This window comes from Pan troglodytes, chromosome 14 (genome assembly GCF_028858775.2).
Source record: "Pan troglodytes isolate AG18354 chromosome 14, NHGRI_mPanTro3-v2.0_pri, whole genome shotgun sequence".
In the NCBI taxonomy this organism is placed as follows: Eukaryota; Metazoa; Chordata; class Mammalia; order Primates; family Hominidae; genus Pan; species Pan troglodytes.
Window position 1 is genome coordinate 118,359,278 of NC_072412.2, and position 22,171 is coordinate 118,381,448.

At 51.3% G+C, this 22,171-nt stretch overlaps 1 protein-coding gene across 13 annotated transcripts in view; it reads left to right on the top strand.

Annotated features, from left to right (window-relative positions):
* Positions 1–22,171, top strand: part of ATP11A (ATPase phospholipid transporting 11A) — a 198,081-nt gene that overhangs the window by 51,040 nt on the left and 124,870 nt on the right. The window contains exon 1 of one of the 13 annotated variants that reach the window (XM_054665586.2): positions 9,020–15,486. The exons of the other annotated variants lie outside the window; for them this stretch is intronic. Within the exon in view, the coding sequence (XP_054521561.2) occupies positions 15,463–15,486 (24 nt within the window). The 5' untranslated portion in view covers positions 9,020–15,462. Of the gene's footprint in view, positions 1–9,019; positions 15,487–22,171 lie in introns of those variants that run through there. 13 annotated transcript variants of the gene reach the window in all.

A 22,171-nucleotide genomic window follows, 5' to 3' on the forward strand; every position in this document is an offset into this window, starting at 1 on the left:
CTTGTGTCCCACTGTGAGTCTAGGTTGGCCCATGCAGTTCTGGGGCCTGCTTGTATGTCTTCTTCCCCTAGTGAAACAGCAGATTCCTTGGGGTAGGAAGTGGTGTCTCACCTGTCTCACCTACTCCATGGAGCCTAGCAGAGGACTAAGTATACTGCAGATACTTAGGACTTACTTTATTGAGTTGACTGCAGAAAACACAGGGACAAATCATGGTGACCTTGGATTAGGCGATCTTTTCTTAGATATGGTATAAAAAGCATAAGCAACCAAAGAAAAAGATAGATAAATTGGACTAGATTAAAATTAAAAACTTTTATTCCTCAAAGGACACCATTACGAAAGTGAAAAGAAAATCCACAGAATGGGAGAGAAGATTGGCAGAGCGTGGCTCTGGTCAGGCATTTGCATCCAGAAGACACAAAGAACTCTGTCAACTCATAACAAAATGATGTTCTAATCTAACCGTGGGCAAAAGATTTTAATTGGTATTTTACCAAGGAGGAATACAAAGGGCCAGCCAATGAATGAAAAGATGGTCAACATTATTTGCATTTATTTACATTAGAGAAATGCAAATAAAAACTCTGTGCTTCATACCCACTAAGAGGGCTGTAATAAAAAAGACAGACAATGAAGAGGTGTTAAGGAGGATGTAGAGGAGTTGGAAGTCTCGTGCGTTGCTGGTTTGGAATGTAAAATGTTGAAGCTGCTCGGAAACACTTGGCAATTCCTCGAAATACAGGAATATGAAGAGTTACCAATATGCCTTACAATTCCACGCCTAAATATGTCCTCAAAGCATTGAAAACACGTGTCCACACGGAAACTTTCACACAAATGTCTTGTGTTCTTGGCAGCATTATTCATCATAGCCAAAGAGTGGAAGCATCTCAGATGCCCATCAGTAGACGAATGGGTAAACAATGTGATTTATCCTTACAATGGAGTAGTATTCAGCCACAAAAAGGAACGAAATACTGATTTATGTACACCATGAATGAACTTTGAAAGCATGATGCTAAGTGAAGGAAGCTAGAAATAAAAGGCCACACGTTGTATGATTCTATTTATGTGACATGTCCAGAACTGGCAAATTTGTAGGGACAGAAAGTAGATTAATGGTTGGCAGGGGCTGGGGGAGGGGGCGTGGGAGCGACTGTTTGTAGGTCTTGTGCCTTCTTGGGATGATGAAAATGCTCTAGAATTAGATGGTGGTGACGATTGTGCAGTTCTGTAAATGAACTAAGAAACCACTGAATTGTATGTTGTAAAGGGTGAATTTTATAGCATGTGAATTCCCTCTCTCTCTCTCTCTATATATATATATACATATAGATATCTATATGTATATATATTTTTTTGAGACGGAGTCTCGCTCTGTTGCCCAGGCTGGAGTGGAATGGTGCTATCTCGGCTCATTGCAACCTCATCCCAGGTTCAAGTGATTCTCCTGCCTCAGTCTCCTGAGTAGCTGGGATTACTGGCGCACCACCACACCTGGCTAATTCTGTATTTTTAGTAGAGACAGGGTTTCGCCATGTTGGCCAGGCTGGTCTTGAACTCCTGACCTCAGGTGATCCACCCACCTCAGCCTCCCAAAGTGCTGGGATTCCAGGCATGAGCTACTGTCTCGGCCCAAATCTTTCTTAAGTTGTGTCTGGCCTTTGGCAGAAATAGCCACAAAGCCAAGGTAGGAACATTTTACTCTTCAAGTGATGATGGCATCCGATAACCTTTTAGAGGGAGGTTTTAAAATGCAACGTAGCCCAGGGCTCCAGAAAAAGACCTGCACGGAGAAGAGAGGGCTTTGTAGCTCTCAGCAGACAAGGCGTGCTGCCCAGGGAGCTCAGTTTTCGCTGTAACTGGGTTGCACTGTCGCCACCGGTCTCCTCCCCACAGATCCCACGGGAGGACTTCCTGTTGTGTAACATCCAGAGAAGCTTCTGGAAGCTGGGGAGCTCTGGCTGTGCAGGAAAGATCCAGCTGTTTTGTTGCAGAAGGCGCTCGCCGTCAGGGTCCCGGGTCGTTGACCCACCCACTTCCGCTGCTCACATCATGCTGCGCTCAGCGTTATTCAGGGCGGAATTTTCACTCGTCAGAAATGGATTTGGGAGCATTTTAAAATAGTGCGTTTTCAGAATTTTTGTGGTTGTCTGAGAACCAAACAAGCAAGGCACGGCACGGGTCTGAATCACTTACATGGGCCTTGTTTGCTTGTTTAGGTCAGTGTTTCTAATACTTTATATTTCTAACGTAAAGCCAAAGAAAGCCACAAAGAGATTTAAGATGTGGGTGGAAGTGCTCTGTTTCCTGTGTCTGTGTTTCCACAGAGCTTTATGTTTTTTTGGGAGGCTGGGGACTGGGGAGGTGAGGGACATGGAGCTGTAGTCGGGAGGGTTGGGCAGCCACACTGGGGTGGAGAAGGTGGCCTGGTCCCTGCGGGGCTGTGGGGCAGGAGCTCTAGTCCGGAGGGTTGGGCAGCCACACCAGGGATGGAGAAGGTGGCCTGGTCCCTGCGGGGCTGTGGGGCAGGAGCTCTAGTCAGGAGGGTTGAGCAGCCATACTGGGGGTGGAGAAGGTGGCCCGGTCCCTGCGGGGCTGTGGGGCAGGAGCTGTAGTCGGGAGGGTTGGGCAGCCACACTGGGGATGGAGAAGGTGGCCCGGTCCCTGCGGGGCTGTGGGGCAGATGAACTCTCTGGGGGCACCTGTCATGGTGGAGGGCAGAGAACAATGGTCCAGCACCATTACCCTGGCCTGGGCTGCTCCAGGCTGCCTGTTGCATCAGCGGTGGAGGGTGGAGGCACTAGCCAACTGGGGCAGGCCATAGCCTCACTGTGGGCTGGAGACTCCGTCCCTGTGCTGATCTGGGACAGGTGGGCTGCAGGGAGACTCAGAGGCCCGTGCTCCTTACTCCTTTGTTCCTGCCAAGCCACCTCTCTCTCTGCCCATATTCAGTGGATGCTGGCCGTTTTTGTTTGTGGCTCTCTCTGCACTGTTTTCCATCTGCCTCTGTGCATCAGGGCCTTTAATGTTTTACCGGGTATTTTGAGCCTCACAGTGACTGTTCCGGGTCCAGGGGAGTAAAGAGTGCTCTGCTCCCTGTGGAGGTGTACTTCTCTTCCCCCAAAGATTGCTCCCCTTCCCCAGAGCGCTCCTCTTCCTCCATAGACTGCTCCCCTTCCCCACAGAAGAGCGCTCCCCTTCCCCACGGAAGAGTGGTCCCCCCACCACAGAAGAGTGCTCCCCCTCCCCCACAGAAGAGTGCTCCCCCTCCCAACAGAGGAGTGCTCCCCTTCCCCCACAGGGGAGTGCTCCCCCTCCCCACAGTGCGCTTTTCTCATGTGTCCTAAGTATGGGTGGTGCGGGGTGAACGCATTGTCCGCAGGGAGCAGCCACCCCTGGAGGCAAACAGGAACACTAATTCCTGATCTAGATGGTGCCAGGTTGAAAGGGGGTTTTTAAAATAAGTGCAGGCTCATTTAGAGATGGCTGCTGCCTGGCCTGATGTTGCATGGGAAATGTAGCATGGGAACCCTCGGGGGGTGGGGGAGACGCCTCCTGTGGAAGGGGGTGCTGTCCTGTCACCTCCCATGTCGAGTTGCACCTGAGACACTAGTGTCTGTGCTGCTCAGCATGTGGTCCCACGGAGGAGCCCCTGCAGGCGCTGGTCTCTGTGGGAGACTGGGGTGTGAGCACGCGGTGTCACAGGTTGTGTGTGTGGGGACTTATGACAGGTGCTGTCTGATTTCGTAGTCTGGATGTTCGTTAGCATTAATTTCAGGCACTGGACGACCAAAAGTGAGAAAAGGGAATACCTGAGAATTTGCTCAACTGTGTAAAAATGATGCCACTTACGATAATTCTGCGAAGCTACCGCTTATGCCAGCTACCTGTGGAGCGCAACATCGGCTTCCTGAGGCAGTCTCAGCCTGCTCCATTTTATTTCACTTAGATGGTATCCCCCGTGTGTGATGGCCGGCCTTTGCCCTGTGCCTCCCTGCAGTGCGGCTGGATCTCAGGGGGCTCGGACATGTGCTCAGACTGAAGGTCAGAAAGAGCATTTTCCATTCTGACCCCTGACAATGGCGAGACTTTCCACAGATAGACACCTGTTTTTCCAATCCTTACTGTGTAGCGAGACTTTCCGCAGATAGACACCTGTTTTTCCTTATTGTGTACACGGGCAGAGGGGAGAGGCACTCACTCAAGAATTTCCTAGATGTCTGATACAGAACTCACCCCGTGAATCCAGTTAGGTTTCTAGGCGTCAGTAGAACAGTGTATGACAGCACATGTGCCAGCAGACCTCACCTGTGCAGAGGGTTCTATGGAGAGGCGAAGTCGTTAGCCTGCTGTGGCTTCTCTGGGGAAGATTCAGACTGGCAGACAGTTGCTCCAGTGCCCTCATCCTTGGTCTGCTTACTCCCTGTGATGAACGCATGTATTTTGTGAGATGTCTGCCACATGGGTGGGAACCGTGTATTTTCACCGTCGTGAAAAAAATATGGCTGTATTCAATAGCATTGCTGGAAAATAGAATGGGCTGAGGGAGGTTTTTAAGGGTGTGGTTATTAGGCAGATGTTGCAGGTTCCTGCTAGAGTGTGATAACCTGTGCGGATGTTGTAGGTTCCTGCTAGTGTTGACAGCATAGGCAGGTGTTGTAGGTTCCTGCTGGAGTGTGATAACCTGTGCGATGTTGCAGGTTCCTGCTAGAGTTGACGGCATAGGCAGGTGTTGTAGGTTCCTGCTGGAGTGTGATAACCTGTGCGGATGTTGTAGGTTCCTGCTAGCGTTGACGGCATAGGCAGGTGTTGTAGGTTCCTGCTAGAGTGTGATAACCTGTGCAGATGTTGTAGGTTCCTGCTAGTGTTGACGGCATAGGCAGGTGTTGTAGGTTCCTGCTAGAGTGTGATAACCTGTGCAGATGTTGCAGGTTCCTGCTAGCGTTGACGGCATAGGCAGGTGTTGTAGGTTCCTGCTACAGTGTGTGATGACCTGTGTAGATGCTGTAGGTTCCTGCTAGTGTTGACGGCATAGGCAGGTGTTGTAGGTTCCTGCTGGAGTGTGATAACCTGTGCGGATGTTGTAGGTTCCCGCTAGCGTTGACGGCATAGGCAGGTGTTGTAGGTTCCTGCTGGAGTGTGATAACCTGTGCGGATGTTGTAGGTTCCTGCTAGCGTTGACGGCATAGGCAGGTGTTGTAGGTTCCTGCTGGAGCGTGATAACCTGTGCGGATGTTGTAGGTTCCTGCTAGCGTTGACGGCATAGGCAGGTGTTGTAGGTTCCTGCTGGAGCGTGATAACCTGTGCGGATGTTGTAGGTTCCTGCTAGTGTTGACGGCTTAGGCAAGTGTTGTAGGTTCCTGCTAGAGCGTGATAACCTGTGCGGATGTTGTAGGTTCCTGCTAGTGTTGACGGCATAGGCAGGTGTTGTAGGTTCCTGCTGGAGTGTGATAACCTGTGCAGATGTTGTAGGTTCCTGCTAGTGTTGACGGCTTAGGCAGGTGTTGTAGGTTCCTGCTAGAGCGTGATAACCTGTGCGGATGTTGTAGGTTCCTGCTAGCACTGACAGCATAGGCAGGTGTTGTAGGTTCCTGCTAGAGTTGACGGCTTAGGCAGATGTAGGTTCCTTTGAGCTCAGGACTGTAACACAGTAAGCTTAAGGTAACCTATACAGCTTCAGGAAAAGAGGATTGGTTGTTTATTTCCTGTGGTCTCAGGGTGTCCTTCCCTGGAGTTTAGTATAGGCCCGTCCACCATCCAGAGGCTTCATTTTGAATTTGGGGAGTTTGCTAAGAACTTTAACCAGGTCTGAAGGAAAAAGGGGAGTTGTGCATTTGTAAAGTATTTGGTTTTGATTGAACCAACAGTGCAAGTTACAGGTTAAGCCAGTTTTCAGGTTAGAATATTTCCTGCTGGTATGGACGTGGTCATTTTAGTCATCATACTATGACGGCTGAGCTGCGTGTCCAGCTGCGGTGAGTGGGCCACTTGCCTCTTTCAAGTAAGGAAGGCTTCCTCTTCATGCATTTGTCAGTGGTCAAGAAAGTTAAAACAAGAAGGCAGGAGAATGTCGCTGTCCTCCCAGCACCCGGTTTGGGACGGTCTGGGAGGGTGTGATGGAGTGCAGTGTTCTGTATGTTGATGTGTGTTGATGGATTTCTCTGTCCTCCCGGCACCCGGCTTGGGACGGTCTGGGAGGGTGTGATGGAGTATGGTGTTCTGTATGTTGATGTGTGTGGATGGATTTTTCTTTCCTCCCGGCACCCGGCTTCGGATGGTCTGGGAGGGTGTGATGGAGTGCAGTGTTCTGTATGTTGATGTGTGTTGATGGATTTCTCTGAGTGGCGATTTCAGGGATGCTTATTTCTGTCCAGTGCATCTCAGACATGGGGAGCCTAATCTTCACATTTGGTGACTCTCCCTGGCAGCTTCTCACGTGAAAGCTGATCGTTAGCTGCTGGTGCCTCCCTCCCCGGCCCTCTGCTCACCACCTGCCCTCACGGGTGAGCCGCTGCACTTCTCGGGCTCGTTGGCCTGCAGTCAGCTCTCGGCTCGGTGCTGTGGAGGTGTTTTGCTTTTGCCAGGAAAGTGCATCCTCCACACCTTCCCTCCTGGTCGACTCTTAGTCACCCGGCTGGTGTGTAAAGCACAGAGTGCTCTGAACAGTGTTCCAAGTGTGTCCCAAGTTAAAACGTTGTGGTTAGCCAACTCCAGTTCAAATTCCTTCCCTACTTCATGTAAGATACGTGAGCTCTCCAGCCTCAATTTCGTCAACTGGGAAATGAAAATAACAGGGATGTCCCTTTCAAACGATGGTGAGTTTTAAATGTGATCATACATCTGGGAGTCTTAAAATAGTACGTGGCACACAGTAATTCATCAGAAAATGTAAGGATTTTACTGATGGGGTAATTGGGCACTGGATAGCTAAGACTTACTAGTTTCGAGATAAGTTAGTAGCATAATAATAATAACTATTACTATTATTTGAGACGGAGTCTTACTCTGTTGCTGAGGCTGGAGTGCAGTGGTGCCATCTCGGCTCACTGCAATCTCCGCTTCCTGGGTTCAAGCAATTCTCCTGCCTCAGCCTCCCAAGTAGCTGAGACTACAGGCGCCCGCTACCACGCCTGGCTAATTTTTGTATTTTTAGTAGAGACAGGGTTTCACCATGTTGGCCAGGCTGGTCTTGAACTCCTGACCTCAGGTGATTCACCCACCTGGGCCTCCCAAAGTGTGGGGATTACAGGCATGAGCCACCACCCCAGCCCATAATCAGAATTAGAATGTAGCTATTCAAAATTTTATCCCAGTGTTTTAAAGTATGTTTAGAGAATTAGTACCACCCAAATAAATAATCATTCATTCTTTTATTCAGTTGGTAATAATGTGAATGTTTAGTGAGTACTAAGCGCTTACTGTGTACCCTAGTATGAAGAGAATAAAAGGATGCACAATAAATATACATCCCCTAATCAGAGACAGTTTCAAATTTTAGTTTATAATTTGTAGGTGTTCCTACCCACAGCTATATATTAGAATCATATGAGAATGAGTGAGGAAAGCCAAAAAAACAAAAGGATCATCGAGAAGCATAAAACAAAAAGGTTAGGAGCTGTGAGAGGCAGGACCCAGGCTTGGTATTGTTCTGTTTTAAATAATTTTCTAAAGTTTTGAATTGTAAAAAAAAGCATGCATGGAACTGACCATCATAGCCATATTAAGTGTACAGTTCAGCAGTATTGAGCACCTCCACATTGTCGTGCAGCGAAACTCCAGAAATTCTCCGTCTTGCAAAACTCAGCCTCTGGGCCCTTAAACTAGGTGTCCCCACCTCCCCTCCCCCAGGCCCTGGTGACCACCATTCTGCTTTCTCTGTCTGTGATTTTGACCACTTTAGATACGTCATTTCAGTGGACTCATCCTGTGTCTTTTTGTGGCGGAATCACGTTCTGTTGTGTGTATACACCACGTTTTTCTTGTCCGTTCACCTGTGGATGGACTCTTGGGCGTCTGCCGTTGGCCGCTGTGAATGCTGGCGGCGGTGATCGTGAGTGCTGCGGCGCTGATCGTATGCTGACGTCTCCTCCACGTACTGAGTTCATGTCTTTTGGGTGCGCGCCCAGAGGTGGCACTGCTGGATCCTGTGCTGGGTCATACCTATGTTTAATTCTCTGAGGAACCTCCGTGCTGTCTCCATAGCAGCCGTGTCGTTTCACACTTGCACCAACAGTGCACAGGGCTCCGGTTCCCCACGTCCTCCCCGGGTAACTGGGGCTCTGGTTCCCCACGTCCTCACCGGGTAACTGGGGTTCCGGCTCCCCGCGTCCTCCCCGGGTAACTGGGGTTCCAGCTCCCCACGTCCTCCCCGGGTAACTGGGGTTCCGGCTCCCCGCGTCCTCCCCGGGTAACTGGGGTTCCGGTTCCCCACGTCCTCACCGGGTAACTGGGGTTCTGATTCCCCACGTCCTCACCGGGTAACTGGGGTTCCGGCTCCCCGCGTCCTCCCCGGGTAACTGGGGTTCCAGCTCCCCACGTCCTCCCCGGGTAACTGGGGTTCCGGTTCCCCACGTCCTCACCGGGTAACTGGGGTTCCGGTTCCCCGCGTCCTCCCCGGGTAACTGGGGCTCTGGTTCCCCACGTCCTCACCGGGTAACTGGGGTTCCGGCTCCCCGCGTCCTCCCCGGGTAACTGGGGTTCCGGTTCCCCACGTCCTCACCGGGTAACTGGGGTTCCGGTTCCCCGCGTCCTCCCCGGGTAACTGGGGCTCTGGTTCCCCACGTCCTCACCGGGTAACTGGGGTTCCGGCTCCCCGCGTCCTCCCCGGGTAACTGGGGTTCCGGTTCCCCACGTCCTCACCGGGTAACTGGGGTTCTGATTCCCCACGTCCTCACCGGGTAACTGGGGTTCCGGCTCCCCGCGTCCTCCCCGGGTAACTGGGGTTCCAGCTCCCCACGTCCTCCCCGGGTAACTGGGGTTCCGGTTCCCCACGTCCTCACCGGGTAACTGGGGTTCCGGTTCCCCGCGTCCTCCCCGGGTAACTGGGGCTCTGGTTCCCCACGTCCTCACCGGGTAACTGGGGTTCCGGCTCCCCGCGTCCTCCCCGGGTAACTGGGGTTCCAGCTCCCCACGTCCTCCCCGGGTAACTGGGGTTCCGGTTCCCCACGTCCTCACCGGGTAACTGGGGTTCCGGTTCCCCGCGTCCTCCCCGGGTAACTGGGGCTCTGGTTCCCCACGTCCTCACCGGGTAACTGGGGTTCCGGCTCCCCGCGTCCTCCCCGGGTAACTGGGGTTCCGGTTCCCCACGTCCTCACCGGGTAACTGGGGTTCTGATTCCCCACGTCCTCACCGGGTAACTGGGGCTCCGGCTCCCCGCGTCCTCACCGGGTAACTGGGGTTCTGATTCCCCACGTCCTCACCGGGTAACTGGGGCTCCGGCTCCCCGCGTCCTCACCGGGTAACTGGGGCTCTGGTTCCCCACGTCCTCACCGGGTAACTGGGGTTCTGATTCCCCACGTCCTCACCGGGTAACTGGGGTTCCGGTTCCCCGCGTCCTCACCGGGTAACTGGGGTTCCGGCTCCCCACGTCCTCACCGGATAACTGGGGTTCCGATTCCCCACGTCCTCACCAGGTAACTGGGGTTCCAGCTCCCCACGTCCTCCCCGGGTAACTGGGGTTCCGGTTCCCCACGTCCTCACCGGGTAACTGGGGTTCCGGCTCCCCGCGTCCTCCCCGGGTAACTGGGGCTCTGGTTCCCCACGTCCTCACCGGCACTTGGCACTGTCTAGTGTTTTGGTAGCAGCCATCCTGCTCCGTGTAAGTAGTATCTCATTGTGGGGTTTTGTTGTTTTTTAGAGACAGCACCTCGCTCTCTTACCCAGGCTGGAGTGCAGTGGCACGACCATACATCACTGCAGCTTCGACCTCCTGGGCTCAAGCGATCCTCCCACCTCAGTCTCCCCAGTAGCTGGGATCACAGGCGTGCACCACCATGCCTGGCTAATTAAAAAAAAAAAAAAGACAACTTTTTTTGGAGAGGGAGGGTCTCATTAGGTTGCTCAGGCTGGTATTGAACTCAAGTGATCCTCCTACGTTGACCTCCCTAAGTGCTGGGATTACAGCTGTGAGCTGCTGTGCCTGGCCTCATTGTGGTTTTAATTTGAGCACTTTTCATCTCCTTATTAGACCTTCTTGCTACAAATGTCTATTGAGGTTCTTTGCCTATTTTAAAATCGGGTAATTGATTTTTTTCTGTCATTGGCTTGCATTGGCATAGTTTTTTTTTTTTTAACTTCCTAAGTGGTACTGACGTGTGGCCGGGGTGAAAACCTCTGGCCTAGGTATGGAACAGGTAGAGGGTGTTACCGAGATGATGAGTAGGAGTGTTCAGAAGGTGGTAGGGATCACCCGTCTGCTCCGGAGGGATCGCTTGTTGAGATAAGATGAACGCTGCAGTTGTGGACATGCAGACGTCTTGCAAACAAGTGGGGTCAGGATGTGGTACTCAGGTGCAGCCTCAGGGCCAGGGTGGATTCGGGAGCGTAAGGGAAGGGACTCTTGCTGGAAAGAAAAGTAGGTATTGAAGGAGGTGGAGGCAAAACAGTCCCTGCACCTCTCCACCTGCAGACTCAGCTGCCGCCACTGCAGCCTCCCGGAGCTTGGCGTCCATGGGTAAGGACCTCCCTCAGCTTGTGGGCAACATGTCTTCAGCCAGCGTGCCAAGAAACTGCAAAGGCAAAATAGTGTTTTTGGCAGTGTTTCAAAGAAACAGAGAGTGCATTGTGTGCACATTCAATAGCCCTACTGTAGCTTTTTAGCAAATTACAAAAAGTAACACAGGGCCTGGTATGGTGGCTCATGCTTGTAATCCCTGCACTTTGGGAGGCCAAGGCCGGCGGATCACTTGAGGTCAGGAGTTCGAGACCAGCCTGGCCAACATGGGGAAACCCCATCTCAAAAAAAAAAAAAAAAAGGAAACCCCATCTCTACTAAAAATACAAAAATTAGCCAGGCATTGTGGTGCACGCCTGTAATCCCAGCTACTCGGGAGGCTGAGGCAGGAGAATTGCTTGAACCTGGGAGGCGGTGGTTGCAGTGTTCAGAGATCACGCCATTGCACTCCATTCGGAGGGACAGAGTGTAAGACTCCATCCCAAAAACAAAAACAAAACAAAACAAAGGAACACAGGATTGTATGCAGAAAGAAAGGTTAAGGCAAAATTGAAGGGATGGGATGAATTTGAGTATCCCTCATTCCAAAATCCCAAATCCAAAATGCCCCAAAATCTGAAACTTTTCAAGCACCAGCATGATGCCACAAGTGGAAAATTCCATTCATAAGCTGTTGACACAAACTTTCATGCATAAAATTATTTAAAATATTGTATAAAATTACCATCAGGCTGTGTGTATGAGGTGTATGTGAAACACAAATGAATTTTGTGTTTAGATTTGGGTCTCATCACAAGGTATCTCATGATGCATATGCAAATATCCCAAAATCCAAAGCACATCTGGTCCCAAGCATTTTGGATAAGGGCTACTCAACCTGTATTTATAGACAGAAGCTAGAAGGCATTTGTGGGACTCTCAAACTAAGATGGGTCTTCATTACCTTCTAACTTTGGCGATCATGTAGTAGACATATTTATTCTGAGAAACGATCATAAATATAAATGCATTTCTTTCATTTCTTTTTATTGAGATGGGATCTTGCTCTGTTGTGCAGGCTGGAGAGCAATAGCATGATCTCAGCTTACTGCAGCCTCCGCCTCCTGGGCTCAAGCAATCCTCCCATCTCAGCCTCCAGAGTAGCTGAGACTGCAGGTATGCGCTACCACACCCAGCCAATTTTTGTATTCTTTGTAGAGACAGGGTTCTGCTCTGTCACCCAGGCTGGTCTCAAACTCCTGGACTCATGCGATCCATTCGCCAAGGCCTCTAAAAGTGCTGGGATTACAAGCGTGAGCCACCACGCCCGGCCTGAATGCAATTTTTACATTATAGTCATTTATGCGTCTTCCTGTTAATCTGAAATAAGCAATTGTGTTTTTGCTAGCCAGCTACAGAGATAATGTAAAAAATGTTTTAAAACCATATTATCAAGCAGAAAATGGTGCTTGTAGATCAATATCTTCAACAGTTTCCCATTAAAATTTCAGTATGTGGTCGGATCTAACTACTGGAGGAGCTTCGAGGTCATGCCAGTGTCCTTAACACTCGCGTTTGTAAAAGACAGCCACTGCCGCCCTTTGCGGCTATGTGCCTCACCTCTTCCACATCACGGAGCACACAAAGAATGTTGCCATTTGAGCCATGCACTGGGTCACGGGTGGGCCGGGCGTCAGGGTGCCCACAGCTGGAGTGACCTACAGAGCTCAGCTCTGCTGGGGCCCCAGGGCAGGTGGCTGCAGCGTCCCCAGCGGCCTCCCTGGCGTGCCACAGCATGAGGCTGTCTGCTCTGGTGGATGCCGTGGGCCATGGATGCGCCTCCATCTCCGCACAGTGCAGCCGGTCTAGCTCCCTAAGCCGCCAGGCTCTGTGCCCAACTCAAGCAGCAGCCAAGTGGAGAGAGCTGGAATGTGTCATCCCTGGTCCCAGCCTTTTATTTCTTAATAGAAAATAAGAATTTCTGCCACACTTAAAAGAATAAGGGAAACTTTCATTTCGTAGCATTCTAACTTTTATTTTAAAAGTCTTTCACTATTGAATGACTTTCCTGAATTAACTACATTCTCAAAAATATTCCCAGCGTTGGTCAAAGGCTTAAGGAATTTTTTACTAAAAGTTGCAACTTGTTGAGTATTAAAAGTCTTACAGATAAAAATAAGCAAAGGAGATTTACAGAACTCAGAAAAGAAGAGAAGACACAGATATGCTTTGGGGAAAGTACTGAACCTAGATATTAATCAGAGAAAGCTGGGAACGTTGATTCCTAGGAAGGTGGATACTGTGTTAGGAAGAGAAAGGGAAGGAGAGTCTCCATCCTCCCACGTGGGGACACGCCTGCTGAAGGATGCGGGGTTGAATCCCCTTCAGCCTCTCGTGAATTTCTGTCTTAGGGAAGGAGAGTCTCCATCCTCCCACGTGGGGACACGCCTGCTGAAGGATGCGGGGTTGAATCCCCCTTCAGCCTCTCGTGAATTTCTCAGTCTTTCAGTCCACTTTGCTCACTAGTGTTTACTGCACTAGGTTTTCGTTTGGGAGAATGACAAAGCCTCCTTTGAGTTCGGGGAAGGTTGGAAGTGGAAGCTGCCTGTTTGGGAGAGATGACTTCTGACCTCTTCTGGGTCACGTAGCTTCCCCCTGCCTTTTTATAACAAGTAGAATTGTTATGATAATTACCGTCATGGTGATATTTTTATTTATCATTATCCTCTCCTGCATCAAACATTTATAGAGCAATTAATTCTGTGCCATTCTAACTTCATCGGTGTAATGTCATCATGAGGTACAATAGCATTATTATTCCCACTTTACAGATGGGAATTGAGGCATAACACGTAGACGGCTGCCCACTGTGGAGGAGCTGAACCTTGGCGGTGGGGCCGCAGGGTCTCTCTGCTCCCTGTGGGACCGCCCTTTTCTCACTGTTGTGAGCAGGGCTGTTCCTTTCCCAGCAAGATGAACACCGGTGTAAGCGCGTCTTCGCGTCCTTCCATGGATGTTTGTAGAGGTGGAGCTGCTGTGTCGAAAGGCATGTGTCTTGGTATTGTTTGTTTACTGCTAAATTGCCACAGTACGTTTTTCGTCCATGAACAGCCTGCGAATACACCCTGCCATTTGTTTATTGGGCTGTTCATTTTTTTCTCTTGATTTGTGAGAGCTCTTTTTATATTAAATAAATTAGCCCTTGCCAGGTACAGTGTGGCTGATGCCTGTAAACCCAGCACTTTGGGAGGCTGAGTTGGGTGGATTGTTTGAGGCCAGCAATTTGAGACCAGCATGGCCAACATGGTGAAACCCCATCTCTATTAAAAATACAAAAATTAGCCAGATGTGGCGACGCACACCTGTAATCCCAGCTACTAGGGAGGCTGAGGCATGAGAATCACTTGATCCCGGAAGGTGGAGGTTGCAGTGAGCCGAGATCGCACCAGTGCACTCCAGCCTGGGCGACAGTGAGGCTCCATCTCAAAACAAAACAAAACTAAACAAAACCCAGACATTGGCCCTTTGACTAATATGCATACTGCAGATAATCCCCCCACCTTTTTTTGAGACAGGGTCTTACTCTGTCACCCAGGCTGGAGTGCAGTGCTGTGATCCCGCGTCACCAGCCTGGTTCCAGTGATTCTCCCGCCTCAGAGTGCTGGGACTACAGGCATCAGCCACTGTGACTGGCCTCCCAATTTTTCATTTGTGTTTTGATATGCTATACACATACACACATGCGTGTGTGTGTGTGCACACATGTGTGTGTAAATACACAAATATATATGTCATTGCATCTTTGTAAATAACGATGTGGCTAAATTGTTGATCTTTTCCTGACCCCCGGAGTGCCCCATGCTTTTAAGGGACCCCTTCCCCCTTTCCACAGGCATAAGCCTTTCAGGAGTTGGTCTAGTATTGGTCTTTCATTTGTTAGGAAATTCAGGATGTTTCCTTTCTTAGGGCCTCTCACTGTAAACCCTGTGTCTGATTATGTCATAAATGGCCTGCCTCGCTTCAAGGTGGGGGACGTCTGGCAGCAGAGAAGTCACAACAGTGACGGCGGCCGTGTCAGGTGGGGATGTACCTGGAGAAGAAAATGGGGCAGGACAGTGGAGCTCAGGGGGCCGGGAGGAGGGCAGCCGTTTTCTGTGCTGCAGTCAGGAAGGCCTCCTGCAAGGACCTGTTTGAGCACAGGAGTGACATGCAGCGCCCTTCCCGAAGTCTCCTGGGTTCCCGGGGGTGGAGAGTGCAGCTCAGGAGAATCCTCCCGGTGGGCGCCCCTGTGTGGAGCGGGTACCCCTGTGCCTGGTGGGCGCCCCTGTGCGGAGCGGGCTGTGAGGGACGGGGGCTCCTCTTTCTGTCCCCACCCCCAGCCTGCTGCCGTCGTCTTCAGCACTGAATACGCGTCCGTCTGACGGGTTGTGTATTTCTATGTGAGAAAATTAATGAGGAATTTTACTGAGAGTTGTTCTGACCATACAAACTTAATTGCCCTTTCAGTGGAATGAACCACACATTTCTACAACACAGAATACCGTAATGTAGTTTAATAGCCTGGAATAGCAGTAGGATGCCAAGAATTTACTTTCCACCGCCGATAACCACAGTGTCCTTGCTGGCCATCCTACAATTGCTAAAGAGAATGTAGTTGTCAGTGTAGCATCGGGACTTTCCAGGAAAGTCAGCCAGGATGCACCCACCTGGGAGTGGCTTCCGCCTGGCCTCCAGCAGCTGCCGAAGGAGCCGTGTCCTTTGGAGTTAATGGAAGGACTGGCTGTGTATTCAGTCACATATGCTACATGGTCTCCACATCCTGCCCACAGGTGAGTTAACAGGTCATCTTTTCATCTTTCACTCTAAGTCTTGGGGCAGGAGGTAGAAGTCAGTGACATCAGGCCCAGGGTAAATGAGTCAGTGTTCCCAATGACATATACGGTGGCTTACGGTTACCCCGGCCTGGACTTTTTTCTCTCTGTCCCTCCGTCCCTTTGTACCTGCGTGTTATGTGGATGGCGTGCACGTGTCTGCACAGCTGCGTGATGCTCCCCTGTGGACTCAACCTCCCCCGCCCCTGGCCGCCCCCCATTATGGACAGCTGGGCTCCAATCTTCTGCTTTTATAAATAGTGCTGCAGATGCCTTGTGAGTACATCAGCTATATTTCTGCGAGGACAGCTTTGGGATCGCTTTGGAGAAGGGAGATTTCTGAGAAGGGGGGTACGTTTGCGGTTTGCTCTGTCAGTGCCGTAGGAGGATGCCTGTTCTCCACCTACCTCTCCAGCAGCCTGCACTGCCCGGCTTGCCAGCTTCTGGGCCTGCCTACCGCTGCTGGATGAGATGCCACGTCCCGTTGTGGTTTTATCTTGTACTTCTCCTGCTAACAGGCAGGTTGAGAATCTTTTTATGTGTTTAAGTCCATTTGCTGTTCTTTTCTCTTTTTTGAAAAAGAACAGCTTGTTTATATCTTTTGCCCATCTTTCATTTGGGTTGTGTCTTGAGGAGCTCTTTATATACTTCTTTATTCTTGATATTTTTGTGTGCCTGATTCCTGACATATTTATTATTAATAATAATGGAGCAATAAAGTGAGTCACATAAAAAAAAATAATGGAGACAGTGATTCCCAGGCCAAGAGACACATAAATTATTTAACTGCAGTCAAACAGGCTTATGTTAGAAGCGCTTTTTCCAAAATCCAATGTAGAGTTATTTAAATTTAAAAACATGCTGAGGAATTAGAGAAAGAAGCCATCTATGTTCTTCCTGGGGCATCATTTGAGCTCATTACGTGGACACCGCTGCCTCTGAAGCTGGTTCTGCCACACGCGTGATAGGCCGATCACAGCCTGACTTTGACCAGGCAGCATCCAGGGTGTTGCTGTCTCACCGTGGTCCCCGGTGTTTTGGGATTGAGGAGGGGTTCGGCTTCACTCTCTTCAGCGCCTGGGGCCTTCATCCTGAGCCGCAGTTGGAGCCACGGTCCCTGCTGCTGAGATGTGAGAAAGGCCTGCGCTGGGATCTGGGAAATTCGTTTTCTCGCAGAAGGCAGAGAAGGCCGTGGAATAACAGGGCTGGGTTCTCACTGGCGGGACTGTTCACCTCTGCAATCTGCCCCTTAGTGCCTCGGCTGATTCTTGGTCTTTGGAGACCTCGTCCCCAGTCCCACCTCTGCATATGCCTCCAGATAACGCTCGCCATGTTTGGGGTGTATGAGCATGCTCCTTGTGTTCTCTGTCACCCAGGCATCCCTCCCAGCGGCCCTGTGAGGCAGGTGCCACCCCACAGCCCTGCTCTCCCGCCGAGGAAACTGAGAACTGGGCTAATTCACCTGCCAAAGCTGCATGCTTGGAAAGTGGTGCTTAGAGCCAGGCGGGACTCACTGCGGCCCCTGTGCTCCACGCTGCCCCCCCGAGAGGCAGAACTTCCAGAGTGGGCTCTCAGGCCACCTTCAGGGCCTCCTGGAGAGGTTGAGCCCCAGACTCCTGGGAAGCTGTTCCCCCACGTTCTGTACTCCACTCACAGGTGGACCCATCGCCTCCAAAGCCTGTGGGTCTCATTGGCTGGAATGTCTCACACTGCAGGGCACCTGGCCACCTAGGGGCGTGTCACAAATGCGGGCGGGGGGGCGGGGCTCCACCCCGCAAGCCTGCTCAGGAGGCCTCTCCACGATCCACAATCGACCACCTGTCCATGGAGCTCCGGGAATGCTGGCCCGGCCCCACTGCAGGGCTTCCCCAGCCCTCCTAGACACCCTGCACTTGCCCCTCCCGAGCGCTTGTGCCTGACCTGCTCCGCGGTGGGTGCAGAGCTCCTGCTGAGGGCTGGATGGTGCAGACCTGGGCATCGTGGCCTCTGCAGTGCCAGCTGTGCCCTAGTAGCCGGGGCGCCGTCGTCAGTCCATGGCTCAGGAGGACCACTGTGGGCCGATGAAATGCGACTGTGGACGAGGAAATTGTACTTTCTGAACATTTTCACGTGTCCCCAAACAGTTACTTTTCTTTTGATTTTTTTCAACCATTTAAGGACGTAAAAGCATTCTCAGTTCATGGACCACACAGACAGGCTGCAGGCTGCAGGTGGACTGGGGGCGGGTCTGTGGGCCCCTGCTTCACAGGTCAGAGGTCGCTGGGTTTTGGTGTCTTCTGCTTTCCATTGCACAGTCCCACCCTCTCCTTGGATCCTAGAACTCTGCCCAGCTTGGACAGTCTCTCTACACCCAGAAACCGGTTTTCCGCTTCTTGTCTGCGTCCCTTGTAGCAGTCACCCACATGGTGCTTGCCAGAGGATGGCCCCGAACGGCCTATGGGATCCCTCCAGGTCCTCTCAGAGCCTCCGTTTCTTGCATGTAAAATTGACACAAGAAGAGCCTTCCCTGCAGGACTGCAGCCAAGGTTAGCCAGAACCATTTCCAGTCACGGAACCATCACTCAGAGCAGCTCCCAGAACCATTTCCAATCGTGGAAGCGTCACTCAGAGCAGCTCCTAGAACCATTTCCAGTCAGGGAAGCATCAATCAGAGCGGCTCCCAGAACCATTTCCGGTCACGGAAGCGGCACTCAGAGCGGCTCCCAGAACCATTTCCGGTCACGGAAACGGCACTCAGAGCGGCTCCCAGAACCATTTCCGGTCACGGAAGCGGCACTCAGAGCGGCTCCCAGAACCATTTCCGGTCACGGAAGCGGCACTCAGAGCGGCTCCCAGAACCATTTCCGGTCACGGAAACGGCACTCAGAGCGGCTCCCAGAACCATTTCCGGTCACGGAAGCGTCACTCAGAGCGGCTCCCAGAACCATTTGCGGTCACGGAAGCGGCGCTCAGAGCGGCTCCCAGAACCATTTCCGGTCACGGAAGCGGCGCTCAGAGCGGCTCCCAGAACCATTTCCGGTCACGGAAGCGTCACTCAGAGCGGCTCCTTAGAAACATTTCCAGTCACGGAACCATCACTCAGAGCAGCTTCTAGAACCATTCCAGTCATGGAAGCATTACTTAGAGCAGCGTAAATTTCTTAGCAACCCTGGTGTTGACATACGTTGATTATAATGATATCCTTACAACATTAAACTACAAAGCCAAAACCAAAATACAAATTAAATAAAACTTAGCCTGTGAAACAGGTTAGATTCCAGGCAGGGTCTACGATTCTGGCTGGCTGTGCAAATCGACCTCTGACCCCAAATAACTAAGAGTCATGTCTATCGTTGCGGTGCCTTCAGGAAAGGGGAAAGTGTTTTTCCTGGCAGTTCTTTCTCTCTAGACCCTGCAGGCCACCTCTCTCACCTGCGTGTTGGGCTTCAGGATCAGGGTCCCCTTCCAGTCCAGGAGAGGCACCTGTATCTGCCTTCTGCCCAGAGTGTGTGTGCCTGTTGAGTCTGACCACTCACTGGGGCGCTCTCTTGGTAACAGGGTCCCTGTCACTAGACCTTACCTCCCAGGGTCTAGCGGATGGCGGGGCAGGCGGGGGACGGCACGAAAAACAGCAGACACGATTTCAGACCGCTGGTGGCGGCTGAGCTCAGGTGCGCCTCACCTGGAGAGCCTGGACGGTGTCAGAGGTGCTTCTTGGCTGGTGGCTGAGGCTTCCCAGATGCCTCTTTGCCTTTCTTCTGCGGCACGGCCCTCTGCACCCCAGGGCAGCGTGTGTGGTGTCTGACGATTTCCACAGCAGCCAGAGCAGGTTGTGGCAGCCGGGGCCTGCTCCCAGCGAGGGGCCTGCTCCCAGCGAGGGGCCTGCTCCCAGCGCGGGGTCTGCTCCCAGCGAGGGGCCTGCTCCCAGCGAGGGGCCTGCTGCCAGCGAGGGGCCTGCTCCCAGCGCGGGGCCTGCTCCCAGCGAGGGGCCTGCTCCCAGCGCGGGGTCTGCTCCCAGCGAGGGGCCTGCTCCCAGCGAGGGGCCTGCTGCCAGCGCGGGGTCTGCTCCCAGCGCGGGGCCTGCTCCCAGCGAGGGGCCTGCTGCCAGCGAGGGGCCTGCTCCCAGCGCGGGGCCTGCTCCTAACGCATCCACTACATCTAGTAATTTACTAGTTGAAATTGTTACATACTAGTTACATCATTTACAAAATGATCATATTTGAATTAGCTTTCTGTGGATTTATTCCACATTGATGTGAGCACCTACTGTACATGAGATAGCATGCTAAGTGCTTTTTATTTATTTAGGCAAAAGATAAAAAGTTACTGCTGCCACGATCTGTAGTGTTACTGGTGGAGCTATGCAAGCTCGTGGATTTAGGGAGTCCAGCCTACGAGAATGGCCACCTGTGACGGAAAGCAGGGGCGAGCGTCTGGGAACAGAGCTGTGCTCATGGCAGAACAAAGACGTGCTGTGTTTCTGGCCTTTGTGTTCTCTCCAGTGGTGAACAAACATAGGAAGCTTTCATCTTCAGAGTAAACAGAAATTCCAAACCCATTTCACGCAGCTTTTTCTAGAAGGCAATGTGTTTAATCCACTTGTTTTCCGAGTCTCTTAGTGTCATCACGACTTCCTCTTATGTCGGTGTTAATTACTGTCACAGGTATTTGCGAAAACTACAAGGTCTATTCAGGTCAAGACTAGCTTCTCTGTTTTTTCGCATTTTACTTGGTGTTTCCACAACTGGGCTGTTTTAGACCTCTGCAGAGGAGAACTGATTTGAATCGGGAAAAGCAGGAGGTCCCCTCACGGAGGTGGACAGGACGCCCACTCCTTTCTCAGGCTGGTCTCCTTGTCTCATCCCGCAAGGGAAGGGCCAGGGGCACGGACCAGCAGGCCAGTTGTTCAGTGTTCAGGAATCTCAGGAGACATTGTTAAACATTAAATTACATAAACAATTAAGTTGTATTAAAAAGAAAAGTCTTTAAAAATACTTACTCAAAACGTCTTTCTTCCTGATTGTCTTGCTGAGTGTTTCGCCGCAGTCTGTGCTTCCAAGGATGGCATCGTGTGTGTGCGGCAGAAAGGCGAGGTTCTGGCAAGAGTGAGTGGCTGCAGGTCTGCACGCCGTGTTAGGGGAGCCAGGGGCCAGCGTGGTGGGGTTCCCAGAGAGCTGCTTCTGAACTTCCAGAAGCTTCCAGGGAGTCCACGCCACATGCACGAGTGCGGGACACATGCTACTCAGGTTCCATCCGAGTCTCAGCCTTTGTTTTTACACTAAAGACATTTTTGTTGTTGTTTTTGAGACAGAGTCTTGCTCTGTTGCCAGGCTGGAGTGCAGTGGCACGATCTCGGCTCATTGCAACCTACACTTCCCAGGTTCAAGCAATTCTCCTGCCTCAACCTCCCAACTAGCTGGGATTACAGGCACGCACCACCATGCCTGGCTAGTTTTTGTATTTTTAGTAGAGACAGGGTTTCACCATGTTGGCCAGGCTGGTCTCGAACTCCTGACCTCAGGTGATCCACCCACCCCTGCCTCCCAAAGTGCTGGGATTACAGGCTTGAGCCACCACACCTGGCCACTAAGGACATTTGAAGTAAGAAGAATGGATCAGTAAACATTTCACATTTCTTTTTTTTTCTTTTTTTTCTTTTTTTTTTTGAGACAGAGTCTCTCTCTGTCGCCCAGGCTGGAGTGCAGTGGCACAATCTCGGCTCACTGCAAGCTCTGCCTCCTGGGTTCACGACATTCTCCTGCCTCAGCCTCCCGAGTAGCTGGGACTACAGGTGCCCGCCACCATGCCCGGCTAATTTTTTGTATTTTTAGTAGAGATGGGGTTTCATCGTGTTAGCCAGGATGGTCTCGATCTCCTGACCTCATGATCCGCCCATCTCGGCCTCCCAAAGTGCTGGGATTACAGGCGTGAGCCACCGCTCCCGGCCTACATTTCTTAAATCTATCTTGCTAGCTCCTCTCGCACTTGAAATTAAATACTCCAGCAACTAACACTTGTGAAGCATTTTTCAATTTTCCTACACAGTTACATTATCTCAGAACGGTTCATTACCGTGGGGTGTGTGCTCTTCATAAATGCAAACTGATGCAGAAGCAGCCATCAGCCAAAAAATTGGCTTTAGAATGTACAGTTTTGTAGCCTTCATTTTTTACGTTACATTTTCAGTTAAGATGTGAAAATCATTGAACCAATTCATTTAATAAAAAGTTGAGTAACATTTATATTTTGTCACTTCCGTGGGTAAACATAACACCAAATACTTCTCTTGTAAAAACAGCAATGTGTGCAGGGTATAGAAATTCATCCATTCCCCTGTCCCCTCTTATCCTTGGTGAGGACTCAGAGGATTTGCTGCAGAAACATTCGTGCCTGCAAGCAAAGGAAAGGATTAGAGCAGGAGGCGGCTGGGGGAGCTCTGTGTAACTCTGGGTGGATGAGGCCACATCCTGCAGCCCTCTGGAGAGGTTCTTCCTGTTGCGTGCTGGGGTTTAAACCTGGATCTGTCTTGCTCTGAAGCAGAGGCTCTCACCTGGGAGCAGTCTTGTTGCAGCCACCCGCAACACACTTGGCAGAGTCCGGAGACTTCTGACCGTCATGACGGTGGGGGTTGCTCCCAAGACCCTGCTCTGAAGACTTCCTAACC